Genomic DNA, 16,923 nt, shown 5'->3' with positions numbered 1-16,923 from the left:
ACAAATGGTTTTGGAATTTTAAAACGAGATATTAAGTACAGAACTTGTTTTTACAGTAATGTCATACCTGTTCTTTGTGAAATATACATATATAATGCCATAATCATTAATTAATAATGTGAAGATGTGCCTCGTGAATCTACAGACCGGATTAATTCCTAAGATGGAGCATAGGAATGTGAGCAGACAAATAGATGTTTTACAAGCCAGGAGTGTACTTTCAAGTTACACTATGCAGCAAATGAACAAATGTACTGCTTTTGGAAACAAAATCATGTCTTATGGGATATGGTTGCACTTATACACCTATTTAGAAAACATGGTTTCAGTGGAAGGTGCAGAACAGGGGGGAAAGCATGAACTGGAGATTTGATTTCGAAAACATGAAATCAAGAAAAGTTAAATTAGTCAATTTTATCTAGTGGCAGGATAATGGTCCATTGCTCAGTGGGAGGCTTTTAATAATCCAAATATTCACTCTCTTTCCTACTGTTTGCTCATCTTCTCCTTTCAATGGCTAAATTCATATTATAAGGACAGGCTGCACACCAAAACAACTAGCTAGGTTTGATTCCTTCAGATCTCTGGAATGGCTATGATCTGTGTCAATGCCTTATTATTCTATAAAATATATGCTTGATCTAAAAACTCTTAGGGTGTTTTTAATCTGTGATGTTTCTTCTGTAGTACTATTTGAGAATAAATGCTTTAGACATATCTTTCCAACATTCAGCTTCACAGACAAAAGAGTGGGTCTTCGTTCAAGCTGAATTTGTGTTATTAATGCTGAGTGAATTTTGTAAATGACTCTTGTTATCTTTCTTTCTAATATAATTGGTATCTGTTTATTTGGTTATTGTCATTACTCTAGCTTGCTGGATTGGTCTGTGGGTTTATAATCAAATTGCACTCCAGTTTGCGGGATCAAGGCTTCCTGCAGCAGCTTCACACGGTCGGGCTAATTGTTCAGTATGAAGGACTCCTCAGTACATATAGTAAGTGTTATACACTCAGATGGCTACATTAAAGTGTTCTAAAAAAGCTAAGAAGAATAGACAAGAGCTCTTGTGGAGATCTTGGCAGTTTTGCTCCTCCCTAGTTGTCCTGCTCCTGTGGTGAGCTAAACCATAGCTTTGTTTAAGACGGAGCTTTCCAAACTCTGTCTCGCGACACGTTAGTGTATAAGTATGTCACGTGAATGCTCCCCAAGCTCCTCCCAGGGCTGGAAAGGGGTTAGTTTAACCTCCAGTTTGCTAGTAAAACTGATTTACTGTGTCATGAAATGATGCACGCCTTAAAAAGTGTGTCACCAACATGAAAAGTTTGGAAAGCTCTGGTTTGTGGTGATGTCCAAACCCAGGTTTATGGTTTAGTTCTCTCTAGGCAAACCAAGAGCCACAAACCATTGGACTAACTTCTGCTGTTGCTCATGGTTAGTCTACAGAGAACTAAACCACGAACCTGGGTTCAGATTACACTTTTAAAACAAGCAATGGGGTTGCTCAGCATAGCAGCAGAATGACAGTGGAAGGGAGCAAAGTAGCTGCTATCTCTCCCTCTAGAAATCTGCATGTTCTAGCTAAGCCAAGCCATGGTTTGGTTTATTGTGATGTGCGGACCAGGCCATTTTGGTATTTCTGATACACAGCTGTGTGCCAATTTCTTTTCTTTTTAACATTTATTGAACATTTATATATATATATATATTGTGGATATTCTCAGCTATGTTTATTTGGAAGTATAAGATCTATCAGCAGAATGGATGGCTGAATAAACATATTTAGTACTATATTGATTATTTTATTTCAGAAGACCATTGAAGGGTGAGACAGTTTGTTGTCTTTACCTGACCTGCATTATATTGTATGTGCTGCGTTTTCTATTAACTTGGATCCAAACAGTGATTTTTTTCTTGTATTTGCCACTGCAACCATGGCCCTTCACACCACATCCAATGCCATTTGAAAGAGCTCCCTTGACTCTCAGGAGCAGCTTTTTTGGGAGTACAAGGGGGTGGGATTATGGAAACCAAACTCAATTTTCCTCCTCTGGCTCCAGCCAGTGTGTTTTAACTGGTATAGATAGACTGATACCAGTATAAAAAGACACTATATATGTTGTTGTTTTTCCATTTGTAAGCCATACTTTCAGGTTATGTGTTGGGATATAAATATCTGAGTGTTACTATTACAAGTACTTTACCATTTTATCTTGCTGATCAGAACTACTGTGTTAGGAGGGCTCTAGGCTACTAGTGTTACAGATGCAAAATGATGTACAGTATAAATCTGCATAGTGGAGCTACTACCAATTTTGCATGACAAACTGCCTAGATTTGCTAGACCCGAGTCTATCGCACTATCCATTTTAATTTAAACTTGCTTAAATTAATATGTAATTCCCCACTTTTGCTTTACAACTGAACTAGGAGTGCCCCGATGAATAAACTATGGGTGACATCCAAAAATGTGACAGCAGACTTCTTCCCTCCCCCAGTCTGCTCCAGGGAGCTTCTCAACTTTCCAGACCCCTGGTGGTTGGACACTGTTAGATTTCACTTTGTGTTTGCTACTGTGAATAAGCATCCTTAACAGGCAAACAAAATGGAAATATTATAATCAGCTCCATGAAAAGAGCAGTCGATAACTGCATAAGCTCTTGCATAATTAAATCTATTGTCTATGTGACTGGCTTTTGCATCATAACACTTGTGGTTACATCTGTTGTTCTGGATAAAAAACTTCTTATGGATAATCCTATATGTGAAATATCCATCAGTAATTCAGACCTGCAATTCATACATGTGATGCTGGCTTTGTGGGAAAGCAGAAATATCCATGGAAGGTACAGGGCAGATTTTACATAGTCCTAATCAAAATTTAAGAAATTGGAATAGGCATATTTGTGCAGCTACATGGTCAATGTGGAAATAACAAATTAACATATGACATTGACTCTGAAGCTTAGGGCTGTTAAAATTGAAATAGACCAGTTAGAGCTTGTCTGTCATATTTTTCTTTTCATTCTATTTTGTAATTTAATTTTCATTCTCTGAAGGTGAAGAAATTGGAATGCTAGAAGACATGGCTGTGGGAATATCAGATTTACAAAAAGTCATGTTTAAAATAACTGAAGCCAAATCAGATGACCTCTTGCCTATTATAACTGGAAGGCGGTGAGTGTTATCTGTTTCCTGAAACAAAGGCATAACATTATGCTGTGCCAGAAAAATCAAATGGAAACTCATCTAATGCTTTTTCTAGCTGCTCTGCAAATGTATTCGTGTAACTATGATTTGTAACAAATGGACAGAACGGGGAATAAATGCCCTGAAGAGGCTTGTAAAGATAATAGTCTTCTGGAATATATCAGTATTTGTGAGAGAAATAGATAATTGTATAAAGCACTGCCACTCTCCTCTGGTATTGAAATCCTTGCATATTTATTGAAGAATGGCATTTTGTTACCAGCTTTTTGCCTGCGTATACAAAACACCCTTCACACAGAAGTGTAAGAGAACTTTTTTTTTAAAGTTACTTTCCCAAGAGAGTTGGGAGTGTTTATGTCAAAACACCCACCCACACAGGGTTGCTACCACTAGCCAATCCTGCTAACTCCTTTGCCAACCACCCTTGCCCAACACCTGGGCAACCTTTACACCTGACCGACCAACCAACCCTCCCTTTACACCTCATGTGCCTGCTCACCCCTCTCCTCCCCACACAGCTTACACCAAACCCATTTTAAATGATAGGGGCGGTGCTTCAGAGTGCAGTTTCCTGAAGCACCTCCCCCTCCATGAAACCTTCCTGCACCCATGTTTAACTGAGCGCGGGTCACAGAGTAGACGAGCAAACTGCTTTGTGAAATGCCTCCCCCTCCATTAAACAGCTTGCCTGTGCTGCCTGCCACTCTGTTGTCATGCTGGAGTTTGTGTGGCCACCATGGTGTGGCTTTGTGAACAGCACTGCTACAACAGCCTTTCGTTTTTGTGTACAAGGGAAGGTGTTTTTCAGCTGAAGCTTTTCCATCCCATTGAAACCTTGTGTAATATTCTTAGTAGTTAATTGGCTGTGCTTGAATGATAACAAACAGTGACTGAGAGCCCAGGAATTCTGGCTGCTTAATGGCTGCCTTGTTTTGTTTTGTTTTTAAAATCAGCTTCTTGCATTTATCTTGACCATCTTAAAATGTCATTGAAATAATAATACATTCAATCCCATCTATACATTCCTGTTTGCAAGGCTGGGTAAACTAGATTATTAGGTCTGTTTTCTTGGCAGCAATGGATAGAATTAGTTCTATATAAGTATTAGCAATATGCCTACCCTAGAGAAAAGAGAGACCAAACATTGAGATGTTTATAATGACAATATCAGTGTGAATGCTAGCCAGAGTCAGGGAACCTGTGGTGATACAAAGTTCTTTAGGACTTACTTTTTGTCAAGTAGGATAAAATAAACTAAGCAAAAAGTACTTAACAAATATGTCAGTCGAAAACATTAATGTGTATCAAAATTTATATTTTTTAAAAGAAAAACAAAACCTATACATCATCCAGAACTGCGTATGTAAATACACAGATACCATCACTTAAGTGCATAGGATAAATATAGGTTTATTTTCCCTGGCAGGATGACATTTTTATGTTGAGACTTCAATCTTTGGTATTTCTCTCACAAATTTTGACTTTGTACAGTTCTCCTCTCTGGAAATGTCCCACCTGCTTCTGGCAGTATCTCACTTTGACACCAGTTTCCCTACAGATCAACGAAACTTGTTAGAACAATGAAAATGCCTGTGCTTTTTAATTTCACACGTTACTACATTAGGAAACTCTTTTGCAAGTGCGAAAACATTGATTCCTATCATTACAGGATATAAGAAACCATTCAAGATAAAAGAAGCAATAAGAATACAATTAAAAATCAAATAATATCAAGCACAGAACATTAAAACTGCTACAACAGGGAATCACAGGTGGGCAGAGTATTGTTGCACTCATGCCCTGCTTGCAGAATTCCCTTTGGCATTTGGTTGGTCACTGTGAGAACAAGTTGCTGGAGTAGGTGGGCCATCATCAGCTTGATGCGGGAGGCTCTTTTTCCTTTTTTATTATTTCTGGTGTTTTGGAAAATGATTGTTTGCTATTGCATGTGACTGTGGCAAACTGTGGTTTGATCAAACCATGCCTTCCTACAAACCAGCAAAGGGAGAAGGGAGTGCATTAGACTAAGGCATATCACTGTCATTAGCATGGCACCAAGCCACCGTTTGGCATGATATGTGGATGCAGAAAGAGTTTTTGTAACTCTGTAGAAAGTGCTTCAAAAGTTGGTGTGCCCTCATTTTAATGCTAGACAAGCAGTAAGAAGGCTAAAAGCCTTTTCTCATTTTTTTAAAATTTTTACTTATTAATCCTTTTTCCCCACTTCAGTGAAAAAGTAATTATAAAGAAACAGTTCGTAATTAAATTTCTGATCCGATTGTTGTATAAATTTGCATGCTTTTAAGAAATAAAGAAAATTTTGTTATCTTGACATTCTGAGGTTAAGACTTCGCCAATCACGAAGGAAATGTGATTTCTAGATTTAGCTTTAGCGTATTACATTCAAACCAAGGGAGGTTAGTAATTTAAATCCACGTTTTCTAAATATGTTTTAAGATACAGACAGGCTGCTAGTGTGTACTGGCTTTTTCTAAGTTAGTTTCATTTCGAGAGAGTCTTGTATCATAAGCAGAATGCCAGTTGAGCTGCTAGCAATGCCATGTGAAGAGCTGAGAGTAATACTCCTTTGTTCATTAAGCAAGGAGAGGCAGACAAGAGACAAATGGCAATGAAAGCTACTGGGCAGATGGAGTTGAATTCCAGTAATCCAGAAGAGGTACTATAGCTTCGTTCTCAGAGATGGAACATCGCCCCCCCACCCAATACTTTTGAAGTCAGAACAGGAAGTGTGCCTGGAAGCAGAATGCTGAAAGTGTCAGCTCTGTTGGGATGACCTACATCAATAGTTTTTATCTTTTGGGGACCCAGGTCCCAGCTTTAACCCCACCATGCATTTTGAGACCCATTTATTACATTTTTATCAGATGTTTGTAAGGTGGTAGTGTTGCTGTTGTGACCCACCTTAAATCAAGCCATGATCTAGCAGTGGTTGCCATCCCATCCAGGTGGCCAATAATCTACAGGACAGTTTTCAACACCTTTTCAGGTTCTTCTTCAGGGACTACAAGAGACCTGAAAAGGATCAGCTTTCCATTTATGTTTCTGATTTAGGGCAGTGGCACCAAAAAAGCGCTCTCTCTCTCTCTCTCTCTCTCTCTCTCTCGCTCTCTCTCTCTCTCGGCTTATTTGAATTTGGTTAGGCTCCAGTAGTTTTCATGATTTAGGAATATGTCCTCTGCCTCTTACATAAAGTTTATGCTGCCCAAGTGTAATTTAAACAACAACAACACCCAGAATTTTTCGCTTACACATTGCACAAATCAGTCTTATTCTTTTGCTTTCCTAGGGGACATTATGTAATAGAAATCAAGCTCCCAGGAAAGATGTTTGAGCTGCTTCCACAAGAGATTAAAGAAGGGAAACTGCTCCATGTGTATCCAGTTCTCTTTAATGTAGGAATCAATGAACAGCAAACACTCGCGGAGAGGTAAGTCATCAGGATTACGTTTCGGTTCTTGGGTATTTTGAAGGAGACCACACAGCCTTTCTAAAGCTGCCCACCCATGGAGTAATAGGATAATTGCCTAGGAGACCAGACTATAGAGGGTACCTAGGTGCCAAAACACAGCATTTTTTGCCTCATAGTCCATACAATGCAGGATGGCTGCTTGGTGCCAGAAAGTAAGACCTGTCTTTAACTGGAGGTGCAAAGGAGGCAAGTTCTCATTGTTTCATGGTAAAAAAAAGTCTTCAGTAGCACAGCACAAATACCACAGGTGCCTACCCTTCTAATGTGCAAAATTCAAGCTAATTCTACTACTGTAAAAGGTGACATAGGAAAAACAAAAACTTGATTGTAAGGCTCATGAGTGGTTAGGGTGGTGTGCCATCTCATGCCGTCTGTCACAAAGACTTTAAAGCCAAAAACCTTCCTCTGGTGATTCTGCTTTTTTATGTTAAAACGGCTACAAATAATTTAAATTCCCTAAATAATACAGCTACCCTTGGATACTTCCACAAGAAATGCCCTTTGAGCAGGGCCTCAACAGAATGGCAAGCTGCACTCTGCCTCCTACCTCCATTTATGCAATGTTTTTGTACTTTTTGGTACTTTCGTATCGGTACAGGAAAATAACACATCCTACACTTCATCACCTTTGGGGCTTTTTAAAATTCGGCGAATTCTGCAGTATTCATTTTGAATGTGGATTTCATTTTGACCATAGCTGACTCAGAATTAAGTACTACGGATTTTACCAGACTTTACTCTCAAGCAAATACACTAAATATGCTGAAGCTTTCATTCTATATTGTAACATTTATTTTACAATATAATAATGTTCAAATTCAGTACTATGGTTCAATGAGGCCAGAATCATACACTTACATACACTTTGACACGAGAACCCTATGTTCAAACCTACTGCTAAATAACAATGCAGTCTGTGTCTACTTAATGTAAGTCTCGTAGAGTTCAATGGAAATTACAGGCCCAGGAGCATAGGATTGCAGCCTGAGTGGCATGTGAGCTAGTTCTCATTTCTGAACCTTTCAAGGCCTTTAGGGAAACAGAACACACTTTGTTCTTGAATTAGGAATTAATTGATGTAATTAAATGATGTGCTCACAAAATGATTGATGATATAAAATAATAATATTAATTCAGAGCTGAGGTGGTTATTTCCTGTTCCATTTCTTTGTGGAAAACGTCTGCTTGTGCAGAAATGCTGCTTCTATGCCAATTGTCTTCTGTGATTGCCTAGGTTTGGAGATACCTCTTTGCAAGAAACTGTTAACCAGGAAAATCTGGAGCTGCTGAAAGAGTATTACAAGCTGTTCACAGAAAAAATGCCTCCTGATTGTAAGTATTTAAAAATGTCTGTCTTGGTTCGTTAATCATGTTGAAGTTGTTATGCTTAAATGTTATTCATATGAAGTTATTTACATTCATTTATAAGTGTATGAATCTCAATATAAGCCTAATGGTGGGTTTATTTATTATTTATCTAATTACAAATTCTGGGTTGCAAATACTGCCCTGTTATTCTCCCAAATCCTCTTCGCTTGAAATAAAATTTCCCACTGGTATCAGTGGAAATTGGCTTAAGGATTAGATAGGATAATATTGAAACCATGTTTCCATAGATGTTCTGTTGCCCTAATTGAAAAATTATTCTCTACAGTTTATCCTCGGGTGTCTTGATTATGCTGATTAAAATGATTATAGCAATGCAAGTCATTGTTTTCTTCTGACGTGTCCTGGTGTGTGGCATTGCTGGTCTGGGTAATCTACAGACTTGAGTCCTTAAGTTGTTATTTCAATTAAGGGACGTTTTCAAAATTGAAAGTGCATAGCTCCTTCCATTTTGGTAACCTGCATTGCCTTCTTACTTCACTGTAAGGGATGCGGGTGGCGCTGTGGTCTAAACCATTGAGGCCCTTGGGCTTGCTGATTAGAGGGTCGGCAGTTCAAATCTGCGCTATGGGGTGAGCTTCCATTGCTCTGTCCCAGCTTCTGCCAACCTAGCAGTTTGAAAGCACCTCAGTTCAAGTAGATAAATAGGTACCAATGTGGCGGGAAGGTAAATGGCATTTCTGTGAGCTCTGGTTTCTGTCATGGTGGCCCATTGCACCAGAATCAATTTAGTCATGCTGGCCATATGCCCCAGAAAGCTGTCTGTGGACAAATGCCAGCTCCCTCGGCCTGAAGCGAGATGAGCAGCACAACTCCATAATCGCCTTTGACTCAGGGGTCCTTTACCTTTATCTTTTTACCTCTTACTTCACTGTTTTAAGGTAATTGTTGCTGCAAGTCCTTTGTTGCTCCTTCCAGATCTGCAACTCTGAGGTCTCTTCTGCATCTCCTTTGAAAATGCATTTATACATCAATAATCTCTAAATTGGCTACAACCACCTTGGAAAGAGATCTTGCATCCTAATATAAAACTCACTGATGGTTTCATCTCATGTGTTAAAGCCATGAAAGGAATACATTAAGGCAGCAATATTATACAGACCGACCAGCTGCCCACCTCTCTTTAGCCCACGTTGAAGATCTGTGCTATTTTGGCCTAGATGGGAAGGGATGGGCAGGGGAGGGCAGCAGCATAGCTAAACTCCCTCTCTCTGCTTTCAGGTCCTCCAGTTTGTTTGTTGGTGATCCCAACAGCCAAAAAAATGCGGGGGGGGGGGGGAGATGTATGGTTTAGCTCTAGCCCAAAACCTGAAGTAGGGAAGGGAAAGAGAGGGAAAGAGAGCGAAAGTAAGTTCAGTGCTGCAATCCAGCTTTTGCTCTCTTGCTGAAATCCAACCCCTACTTACATGGAAATATGCCCTACTGAATTTGATAGGATTTAGTTCTAAGTAGACGTAGTAAGGACAGCTCTATAAGGTGGTAATTTGCCCAATTAAAAGTCCCTCTTCACCCAGACCAATCAGCCTGAATTTACCTGATCCAGGTCCTGCCTAAAAAATACTCAAAGCGGTCATCTCTCTCTCTCAGAACCTGTCACCTAGCAATACTGCTGACCAGGCTTGCAATGTCATAATAGCCTTGAACTTGGACTGTCACAGTCACAGAATACTTTCCGCTTCGAAACATAAACAGACATAAATACATCATTTCTCCACAAGGGGTCACAGTGAGCTTGACCTCATCTGTTGATGAGGTTGCACCACGTCCAGATTTTTTGTGTGGCTGGGAAACATTATATCACAGGGTTTTTAATGGTGCAGGTAGCTTACTGCCACAACTGCTTAGAGCATTTTTTCCCCTGTTGATTGTAGTTCCTATATACAACTGGCTTGTTTATGGAACCTTTTTTCTAAGACACATTAGTAATTGTATTTCTTCACGACACTGGAACAAATTTATAGCATACCTGTATTATGTAAACTAATATTTATTTGATCCTGAAATGATTTAACTGTTGAACTCAGGCAAATAGGACTATCAGTTCTTCGAGAGTTGCAAAACGATTCATTTTCTGTCGTCAGAATATGAACATAATTTTTATTGTGGGTGGAGTGAGAGCTTTGGGTAACAAAGGCTGTATTTTGGCTGCTTTATAGTAGTTGCAAACGCTGTCATGATGTTCAGTTCATTGAACTAAGATTCTCTATGCTTGCTTCCTAACATTTGTATTCTGTCTAAGTGCCTGAACAGAAAAAAAGATAATCTTAGGCTGTGTTCACATTACTATTGGCTCTAGCATTCTCCCACCACTGGTGTTTGAAGCTGTGTACAAATGATGCTAACCACAATCCATCTCTATCCTGGAGTTTATTGAGAAATATTGCTGTTTGATGCATTTTCTCTAAAACCAGCTTCCATTGAACCTGAGAATGTAAGCCACATTCACTTTGCAGTTAAGGTTAAGCTGAGGTGTGTACATTTGAGATAGCAGGTGCACACGTGCAGATAACAGCTTCATGATCAGGGGATGAGAGGTTGCCGGTGTGAGCAAATCAAACAGCTATTGTGCACTGAGTGAAGACATCCCCACACCATCTCTGGTGTGACAGCAAAGTGAAAAAGTGACTTGAAATGTGGGTGGGGGTGTGTGGCCTCACTACATTTTAAATTGTGAATATGTACATAACCCCAGTCATTGAAAAGCAGTCTTCAGAATCTGGCCACTTGATTCCTTTTTGGGCGAGACAGCCTATTACTTCACGTGTTGCTTCTCTTGGAAACATATGCCAGGTTTGCACCCTAACCATCCCTGGCACAACTGAAACTCTGATTGTGCCTATGAGCAATGTGGGCAGACTACGAAGGCTTCATTTTTTAAAATGTCATTATTCAACAGGAACTTATTTATACCGTGGTTTTAAGTGCAGTGCAGCATTTTTCCAGATTCATGCCTTCATTATTGTTGTTGCTTTAAATTGCCTCCTTGCTGTGACATGACAGGTGACTCAATTCTTTGTGAGTTCATTTGCGCGATAGAACCAAGCATGCATTTCCTTGCAGCGAAGAGAGTAATTACACTGCACATGGGCTTCTGGGCTTTTGCTTGCTGAGATCTTCAGCAGCCACTGGAATTAGTGCTAATCAGGTTGAACTTTTTTATATCTAAAAAACCCCCAAAACAAAACCATGACAGTTAATCAGAAAATTACTTTCTTCTGCTTTTGCTATGTTCTGACTTTGATATTTGAAACAGCCATATATATAATCTGAAAATCAGTGGAAAGGTAAGTGCTATATAAAGGACCCTCTCAGCCTGAAGCTAGAATACTGACTGCAGTAGCCTTAGAGCAGGCTTTTGCTTTATTCTCTACCTGTATGCAGCCATAGCATAAATATATTATAAAGATTCTCAGCATTTCCAAATGAATCTGCAATTATTTGTACCTCTTGCCCAAAAAATCAGTATGCATATAGAACTTCTGAGGGCCAAATGTGGCATGATATGAGAGATCATTACAGTCGTACCTTAGAAGTCGAACCAAATCCATTCCGGAAGTCCGTTCAACTTCCAGAATGTTCAAAAACCAAAGTGTGGCTTCTGATTGGCTGCAAGAAGCTCCTGCAGCCAATCGGAAGCCACTGAAGCCCCGTCGGACTTCCGTGGATAAAGCATCCTTTATAAAGGCTGGCCACCAGAACTGTACACAGCATTCCAAGTGTCGTCACACTGCAATGGCATTATGAAACTGGCAGTTTTATTTTTAATCTCTTTCCTAATTATCCCTAAAATGAAATTCACCTTTTTCATAGCTGCTACATACAGAGTCTACATCTTCCTCACACTGTGACCACAATATCTTGTTTCTGCTCAGTTAACTCGAGACCCCATTAATGTATATGTAAAAGTATGGGGGGGGGGTTTGTCCCAATGTGCATCACTTCATACTTGCTTTCATTGAATTGCATTTGCCTTGTTACTGCCCACTTTGGTGAGATCCTTTTGGAGTTCTGTACAATCCCTTTTTGTTTTAACCTCCCTGAACAATTTGACATCATCAGCAAACTTGGTCGCCTCACTGCTTACCCTTACAAACAAATTAAATATCACAGGTCCCAATACCAGTCCACGAGGGATTGCATTTTCTATATCCCTCCATTGTAGGAACTGTCCATTTATTCCTACTCTCTGCATCCTGTTCCTTAACAAAATACTGATCCATTAGAGGACCTCTCTTATGCCATGACTGCTAAGCTTACCTAGGACATTTGGTGAGGGGGGTTATTTAAAACTTTTTGAAAGCCTAAGTAAAAAGGTAAAGGTAAAGGACCCCTGACAATTAAGTCCAGTGGCAGACGACTCTGGGTTGCGGCGCTCATCTCACTTTACTGGCCGAGGGAGCCAGCGTACAGCTTCTGGGTCATGTGGCCAGCATGGTTAAGCTGCTTCTGGCGAACCAGAGCAGTGCACAGAAATGTCATTTACCTTCCCTCTGGTGTGGTACCTATTTATCTACTTGCACTTCATGCTTTTGAACTGCTAGGTTGGCAGGAGCACGGACCGAGCAACAGGAACTCACCCCGTCACAGACACTGCCGGCACGCAAGCACCCTGCAACCGCCTCTTCCTTTACATCCTCCCTCTTCATCTTGGCTCCCCCTTCCGCTCACCTTCTCTGCCTCCCGCCAATTTCTGACGGATGCGCACAACAAGGCTCCGTCTCTTCCTTTCTTGTGGAAAGAGCTCACAGGGGTGGAGGGAGGGGAAGGAAAGAGCGGCCACAACCTTGTGGCCAGATCGCCACCGCGGAGCCAGCAGAGAGAGCTCTGGACTGCAGGAAAGCATCTGGAGCCTTCCCACTGTCAGGGATGACCCTGGTGCTGGAGGCGCACAGGCATCAAGCCCCCGCTCCGCCTCGCTTACCTCCCCACACTCTCCCCGGACTCTCTGGCACCCTCCAGACCTTGGCGCCCTGGTTCCCTGCGCTACTACCCTCAATTGTAAAGACGTCCCTGGTCCTAGAAGACGACAAAGCAGATTCCACAAGCCTGAGATTTGCCCCAGCTTGCCACATATTTAAAGGGAAATTACTAGCAGGCTAGCTAGCCTGCATTTATTATTTACTTGAAATAAACTTGTGCATACATTTATGGTGGTGCTGTACTTTCCATCAGCCCCTCTTCTCTCTCTTTTTCCTTATTGCTGCTTTGCTCTCTGCACATCCTGCAATTATGCAAAGTGCAGCACAAGGAGCAGATAACAGACGAGAGGCAGAAGTGCAACAGGTTATGGAATCGGTCCTCTTACCATTTAATATAGAGGTACTGAAGATCCATGGAACTTCAGAAAAAAGCTCTTAGATAGCAGGGGCTGTGTGAACAAGCACAAACCTGTTTGGTCATTAAAAGACAGGCATTGCTGTGTTTGAGGAAAATCCTCATGCATTCGAAATGAGACTTTAAATGTAGCAGCTTTACTTTCCTGAGGAAATCCTTGACTCAGCATAGCTGTTATCACACGCTGTATTTCTTCTTCTTCCCAGGCCTACCACATTTTCAAGAACAGAATGACTTAAAAGGATTACTAGAAAATCTCCATCAAAATATTCAGGCTAAAAAAAGAAAGAATGTAGAAATCATGTGGCTGGCTGCAACGGTAAGAAACCTCATTTTAAAGCAATTCGTTTAATTTTGTTCTGACTTGTTAAAATGAACTTTGGTAAGGAAATGCAAATAAGGGAAGCTTAGCAGCTTGCTGGTGGTGGTGGTGGGGACTCGGATGACATCTGTAAGTGACTCATGAAGCCTTTTAATGCCCAAAGTACTTTATTAAATTTGCATCTTTCCATAAAACTATTGGGACGCGGGTGGCACTGTGGGTTAAACTACAGAGCCTAGGACTTGCCGATCAGAAGGTCAGTGGTTTGAATCCCTGCTCCTGCTAACCTAGCAGTTTGAAAGCACGTCAAAGTGCAAGTAGATAAATAGGTACTGCTCTGGCATGAAGGTAAACGGCATTTCCGTGTGCTGCTCTAGTTTGCCAGAAGCTGCTTTGTCATGCTGGCCACATGACCTGGAAGCTGTACGTTGGCTCGGCGAGATGAGCACCGCAACCCCAAAGTCGGTCACTACTGGACCTAATGTCAGGGGTCCCTTTACCTTTATAAAACTATTGCACTTGCATATTCTCTTCAAACTGGTATTTTCAGCTTTCTAGTTGTACTCCTGATGCTGGCCCTGAACACAGGGTGGATTCAATATTAGGAATTCTTTGGCATAGTTAGGTGCATATAATGGGTTTGTTTTGTTTTCCCTCTTGCCATTTTGTGAAGGATATATAAGTTAACCTATTATTAGGGGAATGCGATGCATGGATGGTTGTAATGGGTGGCATTGGCAGAGAGGAAGAGATGAAGCAAGAGTTCCTTTTGATGACGTCCATAAGAATCATTTTCTCAGAGGACAGTAGGCATCACCATGGATGCAGTTCCTATAAGCAGGAACATATTGTAGCCCCAACTTTACTACAGCTCTGACTCAGAGCAGTATGTAACTTGTATGCTTACTGTACTGTATAGAAATGTGACACTGAAAAATATCCACGACTACATTTGGAGGAGGGGGAGTATTCCTTGTATCAATAGGACTCTTCACATTTGAAAATGTGTGTGCAGTGTCTCCTGAGGGAGAGTGAGGTCAGGCTTCCTGTACATTGAACAGCTCCTCATTTCTTAGCCTAGAGCAAGGATAGGGAATCTGTGGCTCTCCAAATGTTGTTGGACTACCCTTCCCATCATTCCAGACTATTCCCCATGCCAACTGGAGCTGATACTGAATAGCAGCTGGAAAGCCACATGTTCCCATCCTTGGTCTATACCCTGCAAACTTATGAATCTCATTTTCCAGGTCCCTGGCACCATACATCTTCAGTCCATGATAAACATTGCAAATTCCCAAAGATATGTATATGTAGACATTCACATGTTAGTCTTTGCATATCATTGCCATTTCTTTGTTGAAAAATTTGGATTTTGGGGCTCAGGAAGGTCCCAACTCAGGAATAGTATTTAAAGAAGCTAGGTAAACACAAATGGCTAGAGATAATAATGATGATGATGATGATGATGATGATGATGATGATGATGATGGAGGACCCCCTTGGACTAGATCTTTGAGGCCCTGGCTTGCAGGCTTGCAATCATTGTATAATACTCCATATGAATGAATAGCAGTATATTCATCCTATCATATAAATTCATATTTATGAAAAGCAAAATGTTAATTATTCATAATGATCCAGCTTTTACTTTTGTAGAAGCTGACTGGCCCTGGGCACAATGCAAAACATAACACTGCTTGGTTATTTGTTTTCATGAACTTGACACCACTAACACATACATTTAGGCAGTTAACATTCTCTAATTGGGTAATTAAGGATGTAGATATTTTCCTGACAGAGGCCCCACAAATCTCCTGTGTATAAGTTAATTGCGTTTCTTTTCTAAGTGATTTTCACTGGATTAACTGCTGGTTGCAATAGCAGATATGAAAACAAAACAATTGCAATATCTTGAACGGACCTCTGAAAATCTGACCGGTGCATACCCTCCAAGATCCTACTTTTTTGGCTCCCACGCTCTCATGCAAGTCCAACCTCCCCCCCTCCCCGCTCCTCCCTCTCTATCAAATTTTCCCCTTGAAGGGGCAGATTCGTGTGTCTCTCCACACACAGACACACCATGCCCCATCCAGACCAACCCCCCAGCCCATTTCCTCTCTTCCTCTCTGCACTCACTTTGCAGGACTTCTCACCCCTCGCTAATATACTTTCATGTTAGTGAAAGTACATCAGTTATTGCGGACCTACGACATAGAGCAAGAACAGGTTAATGAAAAGGTGGTAAAATGGACTCAAAATTTTAGATGGGGAAAATTCCAGTGTTTTGTTTGGGAGAAAGCTTTGAATGACAGGTTCTCCCTACACTCCACGTATGCCTCCCAATACTGGTTGCTGGGAATTACAGGTGGGCAAAGTGCTGTTACGCTCGTGTCCAGCTTGCGAATTTCCCACGGGCATCCGGCTGGCCAATGGTGAGAACAGGATGCTGAACTAGATGGGCCCGATCCAGCAGACTTGTATAATGTTCTAGAAATTTAGGCGTTTTGGGTGGTAGCGGCAATCTCAAAACTGAAAGGGTTGCCTTCCCCAGAACTAGCAATTTCCCATTTAGTCATTTTCCTTGCTAAGTAAGCAAGTTATACGGAAGGATTATGAAACAAGCGCATCTCCGTGTACAGTGGTACCTCGGGTTAAGTACTTAATTCCTTCCGGAGGCCTGTTCTTAACCTGAAGACCACTTTAGCTAATGGGGCCTCCCGCTGCCACTGCACGATTTCTGTTCTCATCCTGAAGCATATGTAACCCGAGGTACCACTGTACATTCCAACAGCCAGTTTCTTTTCCAACTCCTGCTGACTTCTGCAACCACCAAATAGCAGGAATCGTTTGGCATGATACTGTTTATTCATAGACGGAACTTCATTGCATTCCATTGCTGCTGAATTTGGACAAGTTGCAAAAATCTAGCTTACTAAAACTAGTGGTGCCAGCAAAGACTATTTCATGTTTGATGTTTTCAAGAAATGCAATTCAACTGGCTTTCTACAACTCGGAAACTGCAAACATCATTGCTCATTGGGGAATGGTTGTCCACCAACTAGGTGACTATTGCTTAGGTAGTGACATTTTTTTCCAATGCCTTTTTATCCCTTTAAAAGAGTAAAACCCAAAGTAGATTTTATATTGCTTTTCCCCTGAGTGTCTCAGCTTCCCTGCCCTCCT

General features: G+C 41.0%; 1 protein-coding gene across 9 annotated transcripts in view; it reads left to right on the top strand.

Annotated features, from left to right (window-relative positions):
- The window catches only part of INPP4B (inositol polyphosphate-4-phosphatase type II B), a gene marked incomplete at its 5' end in the record, with an annotated part of 265,188 nt that overhangs the window by 227,545 nt on the left and 20,720 nt on the right, over positions 1-16,923 (top strand). For all 9 annotated transcript variants that reach the window (XM_083519885.1, XM_083519879.1, XM_083519878.1 and 6 more), the window contains 5 exons: positions 872-995; positions 3,058-3,175; positions 6,516-6,656; positions 7,933-8,030; positions 13,625-13,737. In XM_083519885.1, the coding sequence (XP_083376011.1) occupies positions 872-995; positions 3,058-3,175; positions 6,516-6,656; positions 7,933-8,030; positions 13,625-13,737 (594 nt within the window). The remainder of the gene's footprint in view (positions 1-871; positions 996-3,057; positions 3,176-6,515; positions 6,657-7,932; positions 8,031-13,624; positions 13,738-16,923) is intronic.

Source organism: Podarcis liolepis, assembly GCF_965112155.1.
Source record: "Podarcis liolepis genome assembly, chromosome: 9".
Taxonomy (NCBI): domain Eukaryota; kingdom Metazoa; phylum Chordata; class Lepidosauria; order Squamata; family Lacertidae; genus Podarcis; species Podarcis liolepis.
The sequence above is the reverse complement of the archived record's forward strand: the minus strand, read 5'-3'. Positions and strand labels throughout refer to the sequence as shown.